At 56.1% G+C, this 14,964-nt stretch overlaps 1 protein-coding gene across 1 annotated transcript; it reads right to left on the minus strand.

Moving 5' to 3' along the window:
• Positions 1-4,526: 4,526 nt before the first annotated feature.
• Positions 4,527-8,685, minus strand: TMEM247 (transmembrane protein 247). The gene is made up of 3 exons (XM_002709730.5): positions 8,507-8,685; positions 7,693-7,995; positions 4,527-4,901 (listed from the first exon to the last, which is right to left on the minus strand). The coding sequence occupies exons 1-3, from the start codon at positions 8,621-8,623 to the stop codon at positions 4,527-4,529; spliced, it is 795 nt and encodes a 264-aa protein (XP_002709776.4). The 5' UTR covers positions 8,624-8,685.
• Positions 8,686-14,964: the final 6,279 nt, after the last annotated feature.

Here is a 14,964-nt window from a genome sequence, read left to right on the forward strand (position 1 = left end):
AGCCCTGGCCCAAACGGCTTAAAATGGGGGCGCCTCTGCTTTCCTGCCATGTCCTCTGGAAAAATCCCATCTTTTAATCATGTTTAACCATCCGGAAGGAATAATGGCAACCTTTAAATAATGAATGAACGAATATTAGCAAGAGTTGCCCAAAGCCACATGCAGGAGCCAGATCAAAAAAAGAAACAGAGGCTGACACCGGCCTGGGGGATTCCAGATCTTTCTGGGGATCCCCGGGGTGCTGGGTGCAATCATTTGGTTCCTCAGCAGCTCAGCGCAAAGCCTGGTGAAAGGGCACAGGGTGGAGCAGCAGCTGGGCAGCCCCAGCCTTGCTTCCTGACATTGCTCAGCCAGCTCCTGCCACCCCTAGCCTGAGCCAGAGGCTGGTCGGGGCTCCCCCAGCTCCTCCAGGGTAACACACTTCGATACTCTTTGTCCTCCCCCCCCCCCGTTTCCATATGGCTCCCCCCACCCCAACACACTCCAGGTCAACAGTGGCATCTTTGCACCAAAGGCTAGGCTGATGTGAGTCCGATGCAGGAGCAGGCTTCCGTGTGCGGCTGAGTCACCGGATGCTGTCTAAAAGCACCTGACCCAGGGCTCTTGGGGGGGAGGGGGGGACTGGGATGCTGCACTTCAAAGAGGCTCCTTAGGTGATGCTGTTGCTGCTGGCGCCCAGGCCCGCTGCGGAGGAGCAGGGATTTCCATTTTTCAAGCCCAGCTGCATGTTAGGATGAGCTGGAGCACTTTGAAGGTGATGAAGTCACCCCTGGATACCATCTTGGTCAATTAAAGCTCACCCTAGGCTGTGGTCCTTTGTTTCTGCAGAGTTAGAGGATCACCCGTCACCCCAGTGGGGCCGGGACAGCGTAACTGCCTTGCTGGCAGCCGCGTGCTACAGTGGGGTTAGAAAACAGCCATGGCAGGGAGGCGGCCCTGGAGCCAAGCCTGCTGCCGCTGCCCTCCTGCAGGTGCCGGCAGCCTCTGCAAGTCGCAGTCCAGACCTGGGCTCAGGGTTAGAACCTGCCCTACCTGGGGAGCAGGAAGGCCCCTCCCATCTTTCTCCCCTGAAGCCTGGCACTCGACCACTGGTGCTTCATCATTTGGGCTAAAGCCAAGTGCACCTCCATCTGGAGCTCCATCTCCTACAAGCGTGCAAGCAGCGTGGAGTCGGTGCACCGCGCAGGTCCCTCCTCTCCCCACTCCGTGGCTGCCCCGGGGCTCTGCTGGGGGTGTCTTGGGTCAGGGAGGGCTGTGGCTTTGCTGACAGCACAGACAGGCCCGTCTCCTGCTGCCCTGGCGGTGGAAGGTCATGGAGCCTCAGGCAGAAGTCAGGAAGATGAGGGCAGAGCGGCTGCAGGCACATGTCCAGGGAAAACCATGACCTTCCTGCTGTGGTATGCGGTGTGTGGGGCTCTTCCTTAAAGCAGAGTGCACTGTTGGGCCTGGCCCAAAATGACTGAAGTTCTGTTCCAGCCGATTGTTCCAACCCCATCAAGACTCAGGCCCGCAGCTCGGGAAAGGAGCGGGCGCTGGGCCTTAGCTGGGTGCTGGGCCTTAGCCGGGCGGTGAACAATCATTTGCTCGTTCATCCCCTTCCTTCCCCCGCCGACCAGCAAAATCTTGATCTTGTTCAAGGCTGCTACAGTGTTCCCCAGGCACACACAGTGTTCCTGGGCAAAAACTTAACACCTCAGATGCGATGCAGCTGTGAGTAGCCATCTGACCTTGTCTGACCAATGCGATGGAAGCAGAAATCTCCGGGTGGGGCTTCTTGGACGGTTGTCAAAGGCAGCTGTTGAGGCCTAGAGTTGTGGCCTTGGTCTCCGGAGCTATGGCAGCCGTGTTGACACAGTGCGGCCGAGGATGGTGGGGACAAGTAGCTGCCCAGGCCCTGTGGGACTTCACAGAGCCCTTTCAGCAACGTGGACAGACCTGAGAAACCTCCCTCTCTGTCTGAGTAACTCACCATGGCTGGTTTCCTTTACAACTGAAAGCAACCTTCAAACCCAGGCCCTTGGAAAGAACATCTTTGTGCCGGCCAACGGGAGGGAAGGTGCACGTGGGAAGTGGGGTCCCGGAAGCGAGAGGGAGGAGGAGGCCCCAAAGGCTTCCCCCGGCTCCCTGGGCTCCAGGGAGCTCTGCTTCTCTGCGCTTCTTCATAACGAGGCCTTGATTGGCCCGCAGCTTCTTGACGCTCTCGCGTGCGTTCCGCTTAGCTTCCCAGTAAGTGGTGAGTCTCCAGGGCAGGCTCTCAGGTGCATGGCAAGAGCTCGTGCTTTGGAGTCGGCCCTGGGGTCCGCAGTGGCCTGGGGTCCGTGGTATAACCCCCGGCACCTCAGTGTCATCCATGAGACGAGGGGGACACCCAGGTGTACCTCCCAGGGTTTAGTGGACAAAGCCGCTGTAAGCATTTAGTGGGGTGCCCAGGAGGTACCTGTAGACTGGCTCGTCACACAGCTGTGCTTTTTCCTCTCCTTCGCATCTTCTGCCCTCCTCTGTGTGTTTTTGCTTTGCATTTGAACCGAGACACCTGCACTAAATTTGGGGCGTGGCTATGACTTGTTTTCTAGGAGGGTGGGGGGAGAGTTCACGGCCAGGGTTAACCGTGTGAGAGGAGGCGCTGATTTAACTGCTCAAGGGAGTTAACGGAGTCTTTCTCTGAGGATTGGGAAGGAAAATGAACGCATTTAAGTCCAGTTTTACCTGGCAACAGGGGCATGGACTGAATGACCTTACAGCACTCGGGATGTTTTATGAACTCTCAATTCTATGCTCTGTAACAACATAAGCAGGTGAGTCTCGAGCTGTCTGCCATCCTCATGTCCTCCTCTTTCACCTCCAGCACATGCAAGAATCTCAGATCAAATAGGATGATAGAAGTCACCAAGAACAAAAATTCTATCATTGAGCGTTTAATGAGAAAAGACAGCTTTATTACTTCCAAGTCACATGCGTGGGGGTGGGTGCATTGAATTGGTTGGAAAATGAGAAGGCTCCTGGACTAACCGGCAGGATAATGTGCTCTGACACTGCAGTCCCGAGGCAGCTTTTTGCTCGTGTGGTTTCACCGAGCATCAGAGAGCCCAGTGAGACAGACACGTACTCTAGCTCTTAGGGGAGAGGAGAGCCCTAGCCAGGGAAGAGGAGGGTTCAAGACGGCTTCGATTGATTGCATGGCTGTGCCAAGCTTCATTGGGTTTGCCCCGTGGTAGCTTGAGTCCAGTCTCCTGTGCATGGCTAGCCGTCAATGCTTGGCTGGTGGGTGAGGACAGCTGACGATGTGTGTTGGGAAGGGCGCCCGAGAGCTGGTGACTGCGGGAGTCGGACTCCTTCCCTGTGTCACCTGCCAGTTGCTTGGCTTTATCTTGTGCCCCCTGATGAGCCCTCTAGCGTTCCTTGTGGTTGTTGCTGGATGTGTATTGGGGAGGTTGTGGGTAACTGCATTTGCTTTGTATCTCTGTATGTGTGAGTGGGTATGTGTGTTTCTGGGCCAGCTTTCCTGTGTTTCTGTGAGTCCGTGTGCTCAGGCTGGTGGATGGTAGGTACGGAGGTGTGTGTGGGTTTGAGGGGTGGGTTGTACCTGCCTGTTTTTCTTCCACTTTTCCAGTAAAGTAGCCTTGACAACGTCTTTGAGCCAAATAGGACATTTAATTCCCCTTTCCCTATTCCCTCCTCTGCCGCCTGCCTCCCTACGGGATGTCCTAGGGTGTATGCAGCGAGAGGAAACCCCTTCCTGGCAGGTCCTGAGAAGCCTGTCCCAGGCTCCCTGGGGCCCCAGCATCTTTCCTGTGGACCAGGTGGGGTCCGGAAGCAGTTCCCAAGCTGGCACGGTTGCTGTGTGCGATTGTGCTCGGGCCCAGTGCTAAACAAAACCTCATCAGTGGCTGGTGATGCTATCCTGACACATTGGCAAGAGCCGGGGACTTGGGAGCCTGTGTTGGTTTCCCGTGGCCCCTGTACCAGATTGCTGCCAGCCCATGACTTGCAACGGCTCAGATTTACTCTCCCAGCCATAGAGCTCAGAGGGTTGAGATGGTGGCAGCGCTGGGCCCCTTCTGGATGCTCTCAGAGATTGCGTACCTGGCCTTACCCAGCAGCTAGATGCTGCCCACGCTCCTCGTGGCCCTGCTGCCGTGGTCTCCCCTGCTCTCCCTCACCCCACCCTGTCCTCTCCTTATAAGGGCCTTGGTGATGAGAGCGGGCCCACCTGGATGGTGCAGGATGAGGGCCTCCACTGGGGGAACTCGGTCTCTCTTGCCAGGGTGGTCACATACGCACGTTTCTGATACTGGGGACTAGGTCAGGGACCTCTTGTAGGAGTGGGGTTGGAGTTTATTGCCCAAGTCTCCCAGTCTGCCCACACCCTAGAAACGGCCTATGTGAATGTGGGCATACGTGGTGGAGGACTCTGTGAGCCTGGTAAGGCTTTCTCGACCCCTCCTCTCCATGGATGCCTCCCTCTCTGGCCACCTGCTGAAATCTCTGGGGTATAGCGTGGTGGTGCAGGGGAGGCCACCAGTTCCCTACGAGGGCCCGAGTGTGTTCCCTCCTTCCTGGATGTCAGTGGCTGGCACCAGAGCCTCCCCTAAGAACAGGCTCTGATGGAAGGGGGGTACCGTGTGCAGGAACCAGGAGCCCTGGGGCCAGCTTGCATTGTACCCCAATACCACCGGCATGGGGGCTCCCAGGGATGGAGAGAACAAAGGCACCTGGAAGTAGGACCACAGCGTTTTAATGAAGCAGAGCAAGATGGCGGCAATGCAGAACAGGTAGTGCCTGGAGAAGAGGAAGAAGAGCGTCTCCTTGGTGACGTAGATCATGTGGATGAAGATGAAACAGCACAGGAGCATGGCGAACTGGTTCTGCGGGAGCAGGAGGTCCTGGAGGCCTCCCGGGAACTGTGGGGGAAAGAAGACAGGGCTGGTGCCGGGCAGGGCTGGGTTCACTGCTGCGCCGTTCTTTCCTGCACGCGCCCTCGGGCAGGTTGTCGGCCGCACCTAAGGAAAAGGCAACAGTGCCCACTTCACATGATCCCGCGGAAGAGGAGGGAGATGGCAAAGGACAGAAAACTCCTGGGAGTGGGGAGCAGGGACCTTGTGAGTGCTGTCCTCACTCCTCTGGCCGGGGGCGTGAGGCCAGCGCCTTTGGTTCTGCGTCCTTCCCTGCCTGTCTGAGGAACCCCTGTGGCCAGTCTCTCCCTGGCTCCAGGGTCCCCCGGGCTGGGAGCCAGGTCCTGGGACTGCCCTCTGGAAAGCCTGCCCAGCCACTCCGCCTGGCTTTCTGGGCAGTTTTGGTGCCAATGGCCCAGTGGCTCTCGAGGGCTTAGTCCTTCGACCCAAGGTTGGGTTTCTCCCGGGGACAGGTGCCAAGAGTTGGGGCCTACCTGGGTGCTCCAGATACAGGACGCAGGGGAAAGCAGCTTGAATTATCCGGCCAATTCTGCCTATGAGTTGTTCTTTTCCAGATTCTACATAATTGGAATCTGATAGTTCATTGAACGGTAAAAAGCACCAATGCCTATGTACGGGAAAAACTGGTACAACTATGTAAGTCATCAGCCATAGTTTATTTTTTAAAAATACTTTAAAAAATTGTGCCATATTCTCTGATAGCAGCCAGAGGCAGGGACTGAAATCTTCTAAACATGCTGACTGGGTGTTTTCAATATGATGAAGTCTATCCACCACCCACCCCCCCAGGAAAAGGGTGGGGGTGCTTCCAAGCCCAAGGTCAAGCCAACTTTCTACCTTTTAGTAAGTGCACAGAAAGTGAAACCCTACTGTAAACCATTAGCAAAGGTCAAGGTCACATTGTTGAAACTGCCATGTAACATGCAAAGATGACAAAGTGAGACTGAGGGCAGGGGCAGCAAGTGACTTCAGCGACGTCATCTTCAAATATGCGGCCAGGCGTGCGGGAGACCCGAGGGATAAACCCCAGGCTGTCATGGGAATGGAGGGCTGGACCCAGCCACAGACTATGTGTGGCTCCAGACCCATGACCTCACCCTACCTTGTGCCGTCTGCCCATGTTTGCTGTTGGAAGTGCTAATGGAGTATACTTAGAACTTTCAGACAATATGCACTTGTGACACTTTGAGACTTTCAAAATGCAGTCAGTCTCTCTTTGGGGCCCAAGGCAGGGAGCAGAGAGGACTACACCAGGAAGCCTCACAAGGCTCTTGGCAAATCCGGATCAGATGCCGTGCGTGGGGGCTCCACCTGCACGGCCCCAGCAACAGCTGCTCGGCACACTCCACCCTTAGCACCAAGTCAGCAGGCCTTCGGGCACCAACATATGCGTATCTTATCCCACTTCTCTGCAAAGTTTTTGAAGCACTCTCGTACACCAAGTGTTTCCACACCATCCGGAAAGCAGAAAGATTTTCAAACTAACAAAGGGGGAGACACAGACCGAAGGCACAGTACTGTATCAGTCTGTTTTCAGAAGCTTCAGGCTCCAACTTGATACCCCTATACCCCAGGACACTGAGAAAAAACCAGTCTGGAACTTAACAGAATCAGAAAACATCAAGAAATGTGCCAGAATCTTATAGATAGTTGAATATTGTCTAAATATGCAAAAAGGGGGTTCGGGGAGGTAGACTCTGAAAACCCCAGTTTAACAGACTTGACTTGGCTCAGGGAAATCATTTAGTATGTAATTAAGCAGGCATTTTGTGAGCAAGGGGGAAAATCATTAAGAAGCCAGCACGTGTTCATTGAGAACAAATGCAAAATGAGCCCCATTTTCTTTTTTAAAAAAAGATGACTTGTCAGTTGGAGAGATGCGACAGGTAGTGTAATATCTTAACGTTAGGAAGCCATCAACGGTGTGTGTCACGACAGCTTTTTGGCCAAGGTGGAGAATTGTGAACGGGGTAAAATGTAATTGGAAGGTGCTCCTGAATGCAGCCCTGGTAACCCCCTAGTGAGATCTCTGGCATCCGCGTGAGGTCGCATCCTCCTCGACTGTTACAGCAAGGCCTGGGGTAGAGATGGAAGGCAAGCCTCTCAGAAATGAGCGTCACTCGGACCATCGCTGGGAAGCACAGCTCGCTCATCACGGGGAGAAGTGGGCCGCGTGTGTGAGCACCTGCCCGAGGCTGCAGCTGGCATCTATGGGGTACCCACCTAACAGGCTGCCGAGTGCTCAGCACGCAATCGCTCCCTTACACCCCACAGGGACCCACACCTTAGGGGTGTGCTTCCACAAGGGAGGGCCAGGGTTGTAGCCCAGAGCTGTGTGGCCTTGTTGGCAGAGATGAACAAGAACAGTTTTCATCACATCACTGGCCTCGCCTCCAGGGGGCGCACTCGTCCCCATTAGGACAGGCTGGGGGCAATGGCTCTTCTTTTGGTGAAAAGACGGCTGTTGCACTTGACTACCAGGCAGCGCGAGCCCACCGAGCCGCCCCAGCACTGCGGGGCGGGGAGGTAGCAGCGTCCTTGGTCGGCCTGCAGGGGTTCGCATGTCTGGGCTCCAGGCACCGAGTGTTTGGACAAACCGAGAGCCATGAGGAGGTTTGGAAGTTTCTCCCTTTCCCGGAGAGAGCTGGTGGGGGTGGGGACCCGCGAACTCCCAAGAGCCTGGGCCTCGGCTCCGTGCATCAGGACCGTCTTACGTATGACGGCCCCAGGACACCGCAGCCCCCGTCCTCGGAGACCAGGGGTCCGCAGGACCACCTACCGGGCGCGCGGCGGCCTGCTGCTGCAGCCGCTCCATCACCTGCTCGTGCTGCCGCTGCCGCTCGTTCTCGGCATGCAGGTACCGGAGCCGCGTGAGCTCAAACTCCATGCGCGCCTTCTCCAGCTCTGTCTCGGTCTTGTGCTCCACCCCCGGGGCCCGGGCCAGCTCCACGGGTTCAGGTCCGTCACCCGCCTGGCCCTTGGTGGTGAGGCCAGCCTGGGGCGGCCCTGGGCAGCCTCCGTCCTCGCAAATGGCCGTCTCCTCCAGGTGGTCGTAGGAGTCTGGCTTCAGGGGTTCTGCCTCCTGGGACAGGGCAGGGAGGTGAGGGAGGGGCTATGAGAACTCAGCACGGGGTCCCCCACCCCTAAACACTGGGGTGTCTCGAAGCACCCCTGCATAGGTTGTTGGGGCCTGAGGGTTTATAAGGTGCTGGAAACCGAGGGGGACAGAAGCCTGTGGCTGCTGCACGTGGGTGGGCTCTCTGCCTGCTGGTGATTTGCAGGCTCCCCTGGAGGTAACTTTGAGACTGGTTGAACAGCCAGGTCTCCTGGGGTGCTGCAGAGGGAAGCTGAAATACAGGGTCTGCAGCAGCTGGGAGAACCTAAACTCGCAGGATGCGGGGTGGGGTGGTCCCACAGCAGAGGCAGGAAAGGGCTGCCCACGAGGAGGTCCTGCGTGAGCCCCAACTGGTCTCGGGTGACTTCCCAGTGTCGCCAAGACCCCCCAGGGTGCCTGTTGTGGGGCTGGGATGCAGGGCCCGTCCGGCGTGTGCCCCCAGGCTGGGCTGTCTCCCCTGAGAGAACAGGCCCCTTACCACGATGACCCTGGGCTTCCCCTCAGGGACGGGTTCTCCCTGCAGCGGCTTGGGCATCGCTGGGCAGCTCTCTCCTGCGCCCCGGCCTTCCATGTTCTCCCGGTCCTCGGTTGCCATCCACGAAGCCCCCGTGCCGCCAGCTGGGCCCAGGGGACATCTTTCGAGGCACTGACATCGGCCCCAGCGGGTTCTGCAGGCAGGCCACGTCACAATCCTCTGTCCTCATAATAACCCACATTCTACTGGTTGCTAGGGCCCGCAGAAAGGGGGTGGGACAGGCACAGGGGCTGTTACTGAGGGGCCAGGCTGAGCCCTTTCCACCCCTGAGGCCCGCTCTGGAAAAGAAGACACATACCTGGAATCCAGAGTCCCCTCCCCGGTCCTCTGTTAGAGTCTGGGGAGAAGACAGTGCTGGGAGCCCCCAAGTTCGCATGCTGAAGTCTTAACCCGTAGTAGCAGCTCAGACCGAGTGGTTTGGAGCTAGGGACTTTGTTTAAAATGAAGCCATGGGGTGAGCCTTGTGGCACAGCTTGGGACAGCCACGTCCCATGTTGGAGATCCGGTTTGAGTCCTGGCTGTTCTGATCCAGCTCCCTGCTAATGCATCTGGGGAGTGGCAAATGATGGTCCCTGCCACTCGTCCTGGGAGACCAGGGTGGAGTTCCAGGCTCCTGGCTTCAGCCTGGCCCTTTGGGGAGTAAGCAAGTAGAGGGAAGACAATCTCATCCCCCTGCCCCCCTGCCCCCCTCTCCCACTCTGCCTTTCAAGTAAACAGTCTCTTTAAAACGAGGTCATTAGGCTGGGCCCTGATCCCTAGAGCAGGTGTGCTTTTAAGGAGAGCAGATTTGGACAAAAATGTGCCTGAGGGAAGACAGGATGACAGCTGTCTACAAACCGGGGAGAAAGGCCTTGCCTTAGGGTTCTCTAGGAAACAGCACCAACAGGAGACACAAACAATGAGATGAAGTGCAAGGAACTGGCTTATGTGTTTTAGGAGACTGCATTTCACAATCTAGCGTCTGCAAGCCGGAGCCCTGGGAGGAGCCAGCGTCTAAACTCCAGTGCAGAGACCCCAGAACCAGGCGAGCGGAAGGCTGAGTCCAGGCCCCTGGGTGGGAGAAGCTTGTGTGTCGGTTCACCCTTCCTCCGCCTCCATTCCGTTTAGGGCTTGTGTGGATTGGACGCCGTCCACCCACACTGGGGGATGGCCGGCTGCTTTGCTCACCCCACCCATTCAAATGCTCATCTCTTCTAGAGACATCCTCAAAGACACACCCAGAAATAACGCTAGCCAGGTAGCTGGGCATCCCGTGACCCAGGCAAGTTGACATAAAGGTAACTACTGTTGGGGCCTCCAGAACTGAGTGATTGAGCCGATGTGGCTGGAGCCATCTGCCTGTAGCACTTTCTCAGTAGCCCTAGCCAGCTCGTGTTCTGGGGCAGGGTAGAGTGTGCTGCAGAGTGGTTTGAAGGGGGAACAGCAGAGATGGGATGGCTGGCATGTATTTGGCCATCTTCTGTTTTGGGAAAACCACAACAAAACATTTTTGGTAGCTTGGTGGGGGGGTTGCATTTGAATTCCAGCTTTGCTTCGCTCTCACCAGCTGTGTGACCAGGGGAAAGTTCTTTTACGTTTGACTCCGGGCACTCTGGCAGCGGGGATGATGTAGACGTTGCCTCCCTTGGATGTGAAAGTGAGAGGGGGTGTTCCGCCCTCTCTCTGCCTGCACAGGAAGCAAGCAAATGATAACCCACATTATTGTAAGGGCGGGTTTGGCACTGGGGAGGGCCACGGGCCTTCACAATCTACCTGTTGTCCTTGCAAACCTTTACCTGCGCGGTGCCTCTGTCTCCTGACAGCCAGTGCTGTCACAGTTCATATCAACATGAACTCTCTCACTGCTGCCTCGAGCGCTGGGAAGAGGATTACCGGAAAACATGCAGGAGCCCCAGTTAAACCTGAAGTTTAGATAGACAAACTATCGCATACACGTTATAAAAATGGCACAAGACCTATCTCTACCAAACCTTATTTTGCTTTCCTGATATTTAAATGTAAGTGACCATGCTATGTTTTTATTTGCCAAATCTGGAGATCTGAACTAGGAGAGACCCTCCCAAAGGAATAATTACGTATGATCAAATAATCGACAGCCACTTAAAAGCACCACGTGGGGCGGGCGTTGTGGCCCAGTGAGTTAAGCTGCCACTTGGGACTGTGTCATCCCGCATGGCAGTGCCAGTTCCAGACCCGGCTGCTCCACTCCTGAGCCAGCTTCCTGTTAATGTGCTGGGAGGGCAGTGATGCTGGGGCAAGTGCTTGGGCCCCTGCGCCCACGTTGCAGACTTGGATTGAGTTCTTGGCTCTTGGCTTCAGTTTGTTCCTGCCCTGGCTGTCCTAGGCATTTGGAGAGTGAACCAGTACCCGGGTGATCTCCTTCCCTCTCTCTGTCACCCTGCTTTTCAAACAAATAAATCTTTAAAAATAAGAACACAGCACTGAAATGTTTAATGAGTGCCGAGGGTAGTTGCTATCAGCTGTATATCAGACAGCCATGAAATCTCAGTGTCACACAGTGATCAATGTTCGTTTAGCTCAGGCACCTGCCGATTGGCTGATCCAGGCTGCGTTCAGCTGGGGGCGTGGCCAAAGCAGCCTCTTTGCCCAAGTGTGTCTCGTCCTCTTCTGGGAACAGGGCGCCAGCCTGCGAGTGCTCTGTCCACAACAGTGGAAGAAGCACAGGAAGCCTTGGAAACAAGCCCTGTCGCTTGAATTTGGTACTCAGACCCGTGGGGACGGCCCTGGGCTCCGGACAAGTGTAGGGCTGGGCCGCCAGGGCTGCTGCCTTCCACGCGCACTTTGTCCTGGCTGCCTCTTGGCTGATTCTGGGCTTTCTGCTCCCGCTCCCGCTCCCTCTCGCCTCTCACCAGCATCCATCTTCACTTCTCTGTCTCAGTTTCAACAAATGCACAGTTTCTGCCTTCTCCCAATGGCAGCTCAACCGTAACTTCAGCTGGTCCATTGTGGCCCCGACTACATGGCCTCTCTCCCTGCATTCTGTGTCACTGGTCCTGATGACTTGAGTTGCTGTGGTTTCCCAGCAGGCTTTTATGAGGGCAAAAATCAGAGGTACCCGGATGGATCATCTCCCCTAGGACACAGCTTTGCATTCCAGCCATGGGGCAACCGGGATGTTGGGAGGGAGCCTGGCCCCCTTGACTGTAGCTAGGAAGTGCGGGAGGATGAGGAGGGGTAGGTCCTGTGGCCCAGGGCCTGGCAGCCTCGGGCTGTCCAGCTGCAGGTGCAGATGAGTCAGTTTCCCTTCCAAGGGCAGTGGGCGAAGCAGGCACCATGCTGGAGACTGATGGGCACATTCAGGGAGTTCAGTATGGGCTTGGCAAAGAACCAGCTGGGAGACCGTGTATGGGTACAGCCTGCACAAGCTCTCCTGTGCATGATCTCATTCGTGTCTCAGAATGCCCTTGGGAGGTAATTTAAAGCAGGTGCGGTGACTGCTGCCTGAGAAGTGAGGCGTGTGAGTCACACAGAGCTGAGATTTATGTCTGTGCAAAGGGTGGTGGTTGAGCCAGAACTGGTTTCCCTTTTCGCTCCCTTGTACGGTGTGTGTGTTGTTGTTTGGTCTTTTGTTTATCTAAGAGATGGAGAGAGAGAACTCCCATTCTCTAATTTTCTTCCCTGAATGCCTGTGACAGCTGGGGTTGGGCCAGGGCTGAAGCCAAGAACTAGGAACTCAATGCAGGAACCCAGTTACTTGAGCCATGGCCTGCTGCCTCCCAGAGTTGGCATGAGCAGGAAGCTGGAGTTAGGAGTGCAGCTGGGTATTGAACCCAGGCACTGCGATGAGAGACAAGTGCCCACCCCTCCCCCCTCGCTTGTGTTTATTTTATATAGACCTTAAGATGGTCTTTGGGGTTCCAACTCTGAGAGGGGAGATGGCATCATGAAAGGGAACAAGTCGGCGTGTAGTTAGGTGGTCACCCGGGGCTGGACGTCCTGCCGAAATGTCCTCCTGTCTTCCTGGTTGCCTCAGCTCCAGGCTGTTCGGGGAACTGAGCCACTTTGGTGTGCTGCAACGTTTAGAGGATTCTAATAATATTAATGGCTTCCATTTATTGGGCAGTAGCTAGTTACCATGCCTTGGGAACTTTTCATAGGTTATAGTTCTCAGAGCAACCTGTGAGTTCAGAGAGCCTACGCTGTCTGCCCCACAGTCACACAGCTAGGGAGAGATGAAGTTAGAACTTAAGCACTCAAGTCCCTGTATTCAGTCCCTTCCTGCTCAAAACACTTGGGCACGGTTTGTGTTTCCCTGAGTGAACCCTGGCTGCTAAGAGGCTATTTAAAGAGAAGGAGAGGACTCGAGATAACTCCGAGGATACGCGGGGGGGACGGCAGACTGGGGAGGGGGGAGGAGCCAGCTGCCGAGAGGCAGTGTGTTGGGCTGTGTGTGTTGCATCAGAGCCCAGTCGAGAGGCGGAAACCAGGCAGTAATTCCCCCAGGATTTAATGCTTAGTGGGCAGAGGGAACTTGAAAAAACGCAGAAAGGGGTGCATTAGGGAAGTGCACTTCTGAGACCTCAATGTGAGGTCTCTCTGAGGTCAAGGTTGGCAAGCCTGCTGGGATGCCAACAAAACTCATTGTGGGGGTGGTGGTGTTGACCTCTCCAGGAGGTAACTAGAGAGAACCACAGCTCGGAAACCTGGGGAGCTGCAGAAACTCGATGAAAGCGAGTGCCTGGGGTCTGTTCTGCGTGCCCACCCAGCATGGCAGCCCTGCAGGAGCAAGAAAAAGGGGAGGCACCCTAGACTTGGAGAGAAGCGCTGGTGCTGTGATGGTTCTCTGGCGCCCTCTACAGGCAGAGTTTAATATTGGCGTTGGCTGGCAAGGGACAAGGGGTAGAACTCAGCTTCAGAACCACAAGGAGGCCAGTGGGGCGGATTCGGTAGCAGGCACAGCAGGTGCATCTCAGCAAGCCAGTTCCCCTTCAAGGTGCCTGCTGCATTGCCCCGGGGGGTATCCTGCTTTTTGAGAAATTCACTCCAAAACAAGACTTCACAAGCCCCTTCCAGGCTCATGTCCCTGTGGTAGCCACTGTGGAGGAATAGCGAGGACCGGCGTGTGCAGCCCTTGCCTGTGCAGGGTGTACAGCAGAGGGCGGGGGACACTTCTAGATGTCCTGTGCTTGCTGCCTCCTTGCTGACACTCTCCTCAGCATGGAAAACCCTCTTCCCCCAATCTCCACCTACGACAACCCCCACCAGCCGCCAGCTCCTGCCACCTGGGAAACTGCGCTTTGTCTCTCTGGCTGCTTTGCAATAAGGAGAGAGAAATGGTGTTGTTTCCTGTCTCCTGCCGAGTGAGTGGCTGGTGGGGGCAGAGCATGCTGCGTTGCCCACAGTAGGTACCAGTAGGGGGTGAGTCAACTCCTGCTGGCCTCCCCGATGGCCATGGGGAGGGACACAGTAGACCAGAAGGTCAGCGGCTGTGCCATCTCCTTTTTGTGTTGACAGCCAAGAGCCAAGGGCTTGCGCCCTCCCCACTTTCCTCCTCTATCTTGTGGTGGGTGAACCTGCAGTGGATGACTCCTTACAAAGTCACAAGTAAATAGAAGCCTCATTAGGTATAGCTCTGTTTTAAGCGATTGGGTGGCAGCGGGATGGGTGTGGGAACTGTGTCATCTAAAGGAACTGTGCCTAGTTGAATGGAGCTGCTCTCCGCCCACTTACAATTCTCTGGAACCCCATGGCTGTTCATACGCTGGGTTGATAGAAACAAATCCCAACTCCCGGCTGCGGTGACCTTGGAGAAAGCTGAGGTGTCGGAGTGTCTGGGTTGGCGGCTCTGCTCTGCTTCCAACCAGCTCCCTGCTAATGCACACTCTGGTACCTGGGTCCCTGCCACCCAAGTGTGGGACCCAGATTGAATTCCTGGCTCCTGGCTTTGGCCTGGCCCTATCTGGATTTGGGGAGCTGAGCCAGTGGGTGTCAAGACCTCCCTCTCCCTCTCCCTCTCCCTCTCCCTCTCCCCCTCCCCCTCCCCCTCCCCCTCCCCCTCCCCCTCCCCCTCCCCCTCCTCCTCTCCTTCCTTCCTTCCTTCCTTCCTTCCTTCCTTCCTTCCTTCCTTCCAAATAAATAAGATTTTAAGGTGTTCCTGAGCTCTAACCAGTTGGAGCTCCCGGGGAGAGGAAAGTCCCCAGGAAGAGCCCATGTCAGCAGAAATCCCCCGGCTGTGGCCACTCTGAGCTGGAGGGGGCCTGGGGATGCCAGCCTGGGCCCTCATGGCTCTCGGTGACTGCTCACTGACCCATCTGAGGTCACTTATAGAGGTGTCCAGTGGAGTGGGGGGTGGGGGGCATCTTTGCACCAGGGCTTCTGGCCCCAGCTCCGTCATTAGCTAAGCCAAGACCTCGGCATGTCCTGGAAACCTCCAGGGGCTA

Source organism: Oryctolagus cuniculus, chromosome 2 (assembly GCF_051225735.1).
Source record: "Oryctolagus cuniculus isolate XC-2025 breed Fujian yellow rabbit chromosome 2, ASM5122573v1, whole genome shotgun sequence".
NCBI lineage: Eukaryota > Metazoa > Chordata > Mammalia > Lagomorpha > Leporidae > Oryctolagus > Oryctolagus cuniculus.

Coding starts and splice junctions, on each gene's coding strand:
- TMEM247 (XM_002709730.5), bottom strand. CDS start 8,623: ATGGCAACCGAGGACCGGGAGAACATGGAAGGCCGGGGCGCAGGAGAG. Junction 7,996..8,506: donor GGAAGCCCAGGGTCATCGTG/GTAAGGGGCCTG, acceptor GCCCTGTCCCAG/GAGGCAGAACCCCTGAAGCC. Junction 4,902..7,692: donor AGCAGGCCGCCGCGCGCCCG/GTAGGTGGTCCT, acceptor TTTCCCCCACAG/TTCCCGGGAGGCCTCCAGGA.